This window comes from Leptodactylus fuscus, chromosome 1 (assembly GCF_031893055.1).
Source record: "Leptodactylus fuscus isolate aLepFus1 chromosome 1, aLepFus1.hap2, whole genome shotgun sequence".
Classification (NCBI taxonomy): Eukaryota; Metazoa; Chordata; class Amphibia; order Anura; family Leptodactylidae; genus Leptodactylus; species Leptodactylus fuscus.
Genome location: NC_134265.1, coordinates 127,750,687 through 127,758,762, shown reverse-complemented (window position 1 = coordinate 127,758,762; position 8,076 = coordinate 127,750,687). Strand labels below are relative to the sequence as shown.

At 39.3% G+C, this 8,076-nt stretch overlaps 1 protein-coding gene across 1 annotated transcript; it reads right to left on the bottom strand.

Moving 5' to 3' along the window:
* Positions 1-212: 212 nt before the first annotated feature.
* LOC142202796 (olfactory receptor 10A7-like) lies at positions 213-1,538 on the bottom strand. The gene is made up of 2 exons (XM_075273156.1): positions 1,524-1,538; positions 213-1,172 (listed from the first exon to the last, which is right to left on the bottom strand). Exons 1-2 carry the CDS (start codon positions 1,536-1,538, stop codon positions 213-215), a joined length of 975 nt encoding a protein of 324 aa, XP_075129257.1.
* Between the last annotated feature and the right edge of the window lie 6,538 nt (positions 1,539-8,076).

Sequence of the window (8,076 nt, the reverse complement as noted above, 5' to 3'; positions counted from 1 at the left end):
GCTATATATTAGTAAGTCAAAAGTTAGAGCAACAACCACAAGTTTGCTTTTTTTACTGTTTTGTTATAGCGGCCATGTTTGACTTTTAACTTTAGCTTCAGCATAGTGTATTTGTGTCTAAGTTATATCAAATTTCCATCTGTTGTCAGAAAACTAATTCCAAAGTGACTACAAATATGGCTGTGCCTATTATTGTGGGCTAATTTCTATGTTCAGACTTTGCTTATAACCATTTTGTACAGTAACCTCTTGAGGGCACTTTTAACCTCTACATTTCTGAGACTGTAGATCATTGGATTTAGTAAGGGGGTTATAACACTATATAACAGGGCGATGAGTTTGTCACTTTGAGGGGAATGACTTGATTTGGGTCTTAGGTACATAAAAGATCCTGTTCCAAAAAACAGACACACAGAGGTAATGTGGGAGGCACAAGTGGAAAAAGCCTTCTGGCGCCCAGATACAGACCGGATGTTCAAGATAGCAGCAAGAATACGAGTATAAGATATTAAAACTATAACAAACGAGACAATAACCACCATGACTGTATATGCAAAAAGGTCTGTTTCTACCATTGAGGTATCTGTGCATGCCAATGACACAACAGGCGGCGTATCGCAGATAAAATGGTCAATGACATTAGGTCCACAGTATGGTAGGCTAAAAATGAAACTAGTGTTGCCCATGGAAAGCAAAATGCCACTAACCCATGTAGCAGCCACCATCTTGCTACATGCAGAGTTGCTCATAATGGCTGAATAATGTAAGGGATCGCAAATGGCAACATAACGGTCATAAGCCATAACGGCAAGCAGGTAACACTCAGCGGTACCGAGAAAAAGGAAAAAATACATCTGTGTGGCACATCCTATGAATGAGATGCGACTGTATCCTGAGAAGTAATTGGCAAGAAGTTTGGGAATAATCACCGAGACATAACATACTTCAATAAAGGAGAGATTTTTAAGGAAAAAGTACATTGGTGTGTGCAGATAAGGGTCCGTGAAGATAAGAAGCAAAATGAGGCCATTGCCTAACAAAGTGATTAGATAGATCAGGAGGAAGGCCACAGCTATAACAAGCTGGATCTTATGTGAACTTGAGAATCCAACGATGATAAATTCAGTAACAGAACTTTGATTTTGGATGTGATAGAATTCATGATATCTCATCTGAAGAGAGAGAACCAAACATGAGCAAGCATGTATCTTGTCAACATGACCTCAATAAAGTCCTAAGTCAGTCCTAGACTGACCAGTCCTATAGGAACATCTTTTAAGGTTTGTAGTATGTTCTTCAGATTATGAAAAAGCTGACATCTTAAAAAGTTGTTTAAAAAAACGGAGGAGGAATTATTTAACTAGTAAAGGAGATGTGGAGTAGTAGCCTAGACCAAATAGATTCCAATCTTCCTTAAATAATTGGAAATTCTAGCCAGTGGACATCAAAAATTAAGGCTAATAAAGAGAATAAGGTAATAAGGCTAATAAAGGCATAGATCTGTAATACCGACCCAAAGTTACTCCATGTGTTGCCATACCTGGTCTATACATTACCATTTACCTATGACCTTAAGGCTGAGATGACAATGACTCACTATGTTGACTGAGACTTAAGAAAACCAGGTTGTGCTGCATTAGTCTTGTAACTCCCATTAAAATGAATGTAAGTTACAGAAACAGCATAGGTTACAGAAACAGAGTGGCATATCCCATTTGACTATTTCCATAACTTTTGGTCCATTCACCAGGACTTCGAGACACATATTCCCATCTAAGCCTGTTAACAAACCTGACTTAAAAAATTATCATGACTAAAACAGTGAGCTATAATACAAATGAATTCATGTCTTTGAGTAAACAAGTTGTAAATCCAGCTCACCCTTGTTCAATATGTACAATGTCCAACCAACGAGCACGGAAGCCTCTGTAGGATGCCAGGTCCAAAAATTGAAACAGTAGTAAATAAAATCCAGCTCCAGTTGTAGTCAAAAAAATCACGTAGCGTGGTAGAATAAAATATAACTTTTATTATATCAAAATAATAAAACCGTCACATAGTGACATAGGAGTCAATGTTACAGAGCTACGCGTTTCAGGATTGCTCCCTTCTTCACGGCCGTGAAGAAGGGAGCAATCCTGAAACGCGTAGCTCTGTAACATTGACTCCTATGTCACTATGTGACGGTTTTATTATTTTGATATAATAAAAGTTATATTTTATTCTACCACGCTACGTGATTTGTTCGACTACAACTGGAGCTGGATTTTATTTACTACTGTTTCATGTCTTTGAGTCTTTGTAAAAATAAGATCTGTCAACTGATCCATCATTTAGAAAAAAAAAGTACAGAAAAAAATATGATGCAAGTCTCAAAAGTGCCCAGAAACCTGTTTACAAATAAGGCTCAAGTCACACTATGAAGGAGGATTTATGACACCAGGCATGCTAGAAATCTGGAATGAAAAGACTTCGCAATATTTTACAGTTTTATGCCACTTACTCCACTTTGGAAAAGATTTATCAAATGTGAGTTTTCAAAAAGTTTCAAAAACAGCGGCAATCTCACTCCATTAGGAAGGTTACTCCGGGTTTATCAAATATTGTGCAGCATTTGATAACTTTCATTCAATGGAGACTGCAGCAAAGCTAATGTTAAAAATTCTCCTTATGATATACCTCACCCGGGGATTTTACAGTTGTAGTGTATGACTACAACCGAAAGGAAGGCGGCTATTTACTGTCCAATATCCATAGATTCTATGAGATGGACAAGGTGTCTCCTGGCATGTTGGCATCTAGGGAACTATTATAACTATAAAAAAAAAAAAAAACACTATGTTAAAGAAGCAGGTTTACCTTCTAGTCTGTTAGTACACACAATCTGGCAAATAGATCTGCAGGGAATTTTATATCAGAGTCTTCATTGCTGACATATCAGCTCTGTTCCATAGCACTCGAATTACATTCCGACTCTATGAATCCTACAGGGTCTTTAGTGCGGACTGGGTCATTCTCTCTACATATGTTTATATTTTATTTATGTGTATATCATATGCCTTGCATAAAAATACTGACTAATGATCCACAATGAGGACTCTGGTAGATTCAGAAATTCAGAGCTGAGTTACGTGATACAGCTGAAGAACGAAAGGTAGGTAATAATTCAAGAAGAAAGTCCTAAGGCCGGGGCCCCAACGGGCTGGAAATGCCGTGATTTGCCCGTGGTGGAAATACAGTGGGAAAAATTAAGGTGCTTTACAGTATCTGCAAAGTGAATGATATTCATGCACTTCATGCGAATCCCATGCCCACTTTGCGTTTCAAACCGCAGCGCGGACACGCTGTGATTTCCAAGACCGGCACGGTTTTGGAAATCACAGCATGTCAATTATATCTACGGAAACGCCAGCGGCTTTCCTGTAGATATAATGGTAACAGAGAGTCCGCGGAGGAAAACTCTGTGACCTTTCTGTTCACAGCGCTGCGGGAAGAACCGTGATGCGTCCACACCGTGGTTTTTCCCATCCCATCCCATGGGGCCTTAACCTTAAAGGGGTTTTCCAAGGTAAATTATATAGATGACCTATCAATATCCATCGATCATCTGTTCTCAGCAGCCACTATACCCAAAACAGACTTGGAATCCGATAGCACTGTTCACTGTGTAGTGGTTGTGTAGAGTTACTACAGTTCAGTTCTTATACAAGTGATTGGGGGGCACTCAGGACCTGATTTTGATTATTTATTCTAAGGACAGGTCATCAATATTATTTGCCCAGAAGACCCCTTTAAGGTCCATATTTGTCTATAATGGAAGTCAATGACAGGAGTATCCAAATGTATAAGATATACATTTGCATGGTTTGTATGCCCGCACATGGACAGGTAGAGTTAACACCTTGGTCTAAAATCAGCAGCAGGACCTAATGTTGTGTCGGACCTGCTGAGAGAGATCACCAAACTTTGATGCTTATTAGATATCTCCCACTGTTTCCTAAAGAGGATTAACCATATTAATGAGTTAAGTCCAGCTGGTATATTAACTGGCTTAGAAATGCAACCTTCAATACTCAACATTAAAAGAAGAAAGTCATTATGAAGGGTGTGTTACAGTCAAGTCTTTCCTTGCTCTGTGCTCAGCGGGAAACATTCAGGGCTAGTCCGCATGGAAAGGTTTGCTCTAATGGATAATCTTATTATTCTATGACCTTCATCAGATATAACATCATTGCTCAATTATTAATATCTAAACATCATTTTTAAGAAACTTCTAAATGCTGGACTCTACATATACCTCTGATCTGTCGCTAGATGATGAATCAGCTATTGTGTGCGCAAACCACAGATTTTATACTACAAATACAGGCATCACAAGGTATGAGCAAATACAGACAAAACAAATTTCCCATTTCCTATGAGACTGATGTTTAATAACTAGAATGTGTCTTATTATCATGGGAATGTCTTAGTAGGAGGTATTATTGTTATTAGACCAAGAAACCAATAGAGAATTGATGGTATTCATAATGTAATTTTAGGAAAAATACTGTTCACCTAAAAAAAATTAGGAAGGACTTTATCTAAAATAAAGATACTTTATTTTTTAACTTAACCCTCATGCACATGGAAAAGCCTAGTGCCCATGTTTAGATCAATGTCCTCTGGCAATGGCAAATTTCCTTCGGGAACATAGGATCAAACATCTCAGATAGAGATCCTGCTTCCTGCTGACATCTGCAGTCTGAGGTTGCTTTGAAGGCATTATATCATCAGATGACCCAGGTAAAGTTGGTGGGTTTGGTCTATCCTTTTCTAATGTATATGTCCAGCCTTGGCCATCCTGAGTGCTTTTGAATGACGTCTCTGAAATATCCAATGGGACCCAAGAGGAAAAAACTATTAAGGTACATTATGGGTCCATAGATTTCCGTCTGTGTCATATTATGAATCTATACAACATGGTTCTCTAATTCATCTATGTGTAAAAGTAGGAACACTTTAACCTCCTTCCGCCACAGTCATTTTTTATTTTCAATTTTTATCATGTGACTTTCAAAAGCCATAATTATTTAAAAAAAAAATTTGTTCTCAGATCTGTATGAGGGTTTCATTTTTGCATGACAAATTGTAATTCATAATGGTGGCATTTAATATTCTGTACAATGTACTAGAAAGATGGAAAAAAAAACCTGAATGTGGTGGTATAAGGGAAAATCTGCATTTGCATTATTATTATTATTGCATTAACATCTGCAATATGGAGAATATCTATTGTTTTGATCACTCAATTTTTATCCAAAATATCTAATTTTTTTTTCCTGCTATGGCATTCACTGTATGGGAAAAAAATTTTAGTGTACATTTGTAGAACAGACGTTTTCAGACGCAGGGATAACTAAGGTTTATGTGTTTTACTTTATTTACTTTTATATATGTCCTAGGGAAAAAGGGGTGACTTTAATTTTTAGTTCTCTTTAAAAAAAATTAATCCTTTTTTGTGGGGAGGGGTCTTGAGACCCCAGGAGAACTGATCACTAATACAATGCTCTACAATAGCATCGCAATGTACATGTATTACAATGTATTATAAAAATCCTATAGATAGAGGAGAGATGTCACAGAATTGCCCTAGACCACATGCTAACTGGGATTTCCCCAATATAGGTCTATTGTGTAAAGAAGCGATTGCCTCACTATCCAGTTTTCTTATGATTCCAGTTCTACCTACCCCGAGGGTCTGTCTGTTGGGCTTCTTAGAAGAGTCAGAATGGAAGAATCCATGGAAGACAGGCAGCTCACCCGCCATACGATGTGTACCACTGCAATACCTAAACCCACTGCTAAACCCTGTATGGCAAGTGAACAGCATGGCTCCTAGAATTGTCACCATTACCTGTAGCTGCATTGTCCTGGAAAAGCTGATCTTCAGAGGTCCTGGCTGTCAGACTCCCACAGATGTAATATTGATGGCCTATTCTTAGAACAGGCCATCAATATTAGAAAGATGGATAAATCTTTTAAAGATCAGCCCATGTGATAAGCAGGAGGTTTAAAACAAAAAATAAATAAATAAAAAAGCATACTCTCCTGTCTCCGGCACTCTATTGTCCACTGCCAGTGTCCATTCAATCTCATGCCAGTGCCTTCTTGTTGGCAGTCTTGCACCTCATGTGACAACTAAGACAACTAAGACCAATTAGGTACAGGATTCTGAGAAATGAGGCAGCACCACTTCTCCCTGATTTTGTGATCCAGTTCTTAAAACCGTATAGCAAAACTGGAAAGAACTTGGCTGTATTATTTACCTCACTCTGTTCCTTCTCGCAAACTTTCCTCTTCCCGCTTCTGCCTGAGCCCTGTGTGCTGTGATGACATAATGTGCGGAGCCCCCTGGCCAGGAGCCCCCATATGGGAGAGCCCCCTGGCCAGGAGCGGGGAGAGGTAAGTGTATGGTGGCTGTTACTACACCTCCATTACTTATTTATGTGGGGGGGTCTGTTAGGGCCCCCTACTGGCACGGGGCCCACCGGGGGATTCATTGGTACTAAGGTGGGATAATCTGACCCTGTTAAAGATGACCTGTTAGCAAGTACAAAATGATAATTGCCATACATAATTTGATCACTGCTCTGCCCTGATCAATTTGGAGTTCATTCTTCTATAATCTGTCTATCTATTCAAAAGGTATGACCCCTCGAGGGTTCTCTGTAAGCTAGCTCAAATTCTCCAAGTGGGCACTAACTTCTTCTTTGAAAAAATAAAGGGTTACCAACCACTTGGAAAATCAGAGCTAGTTTACATATAACCTTCCAGGGGCCATATAAGTGGCCCGAATTAAAAACTAAATGCCAAGTTGTTTGGGGGCACAGCGGCAATGAAATGACGATATTTAACACCTTTGTACTTGGTGGCAGGATCTCTTTAAATTGAAGTCACTTTACAATGAATATAGAATTATTTTCCTTGTCTGACTGGCACATTAATTGTTAACCCCTAAATATTATTGTTTCCTGAGTGGTAGCAAATGATGTAATTTACATTGATAAACTGGAAATACACACGTGGACAAAATTGTTGGTAGGCCTCATTCAATTAAAGAAAAACCCACAATGGTCATAGAAATAACTTGAATCTGACAAAAGTAATAATAACCAAACTACATGTTGACAAGCCACAAAGCTTCTGGGAGAATGTCATATGGACAGATGAAACAAAAATCAAACTTTTTGGCAAGGCGCATCAGCTCTATGTTCACAGATGGAAAAAATGAAGCATATCTTGAAAAGAACACTACTATGAAACATGGAGGAGGCTCTGTTATGTTCTGGGGCTGCTTTGCTGCATCTGGCGCAGGATGTCTTGAATCTGTGCAGGGTACAATGAAATCTCAAGACTATCAAGGGATTCTAGAGAGATATGTGGTGCCCAGTGTCAGAAATTTTGGTCTCAGTCGCAGGTCATGGGTCTTGCAACAGGATAATGACCCAAAATACCCAGCTAAAAACACCCAAGAATGGCTAAGAGGAAAACATTTTAACTATTGTGACATGGACTTCTATGAGCCCTGACCTAAATTCTATTGAGCATCTTTGGAAGGAGATGAAACATGTCATATGGAAAAGGCCCCCTTCAAACCCGAGACAACTAGAGCAGTCTGCTCATGAGGAGTGGGCCAAAATACCTGCTGAGAGGTGCAGTAAGTCTCATTGACAGTTACAGGAATCGTTTGATTGCAGCTGTAATGTCCCGGTACTGCTAGTCCAATTCCCTCTAATCGTCCTTGCAGACCGAGATGATATGCACATTTGTACATAAGGTAAAAAGATTCCTCCCCCGTCATTCCTTCTATATTTCACCAGAGCATGCGCCATCTTGTGGATGTTTTTGTGAACTACACCTGCCTATACTTTGTCATTGTAATTTGAGCTGTAACTGTAAAGGGAGTGTCCATTATAATTAGGTGACCTCCAGGACCACTCAAGGGAGCTTGGCTGGCCTGGAGGCGGAGCTGAGTGACCGCCCACTCTAGAGAGGGGGTTGGGAACTTTTTGGTTCTTTTGTCTTTTGGTGTGG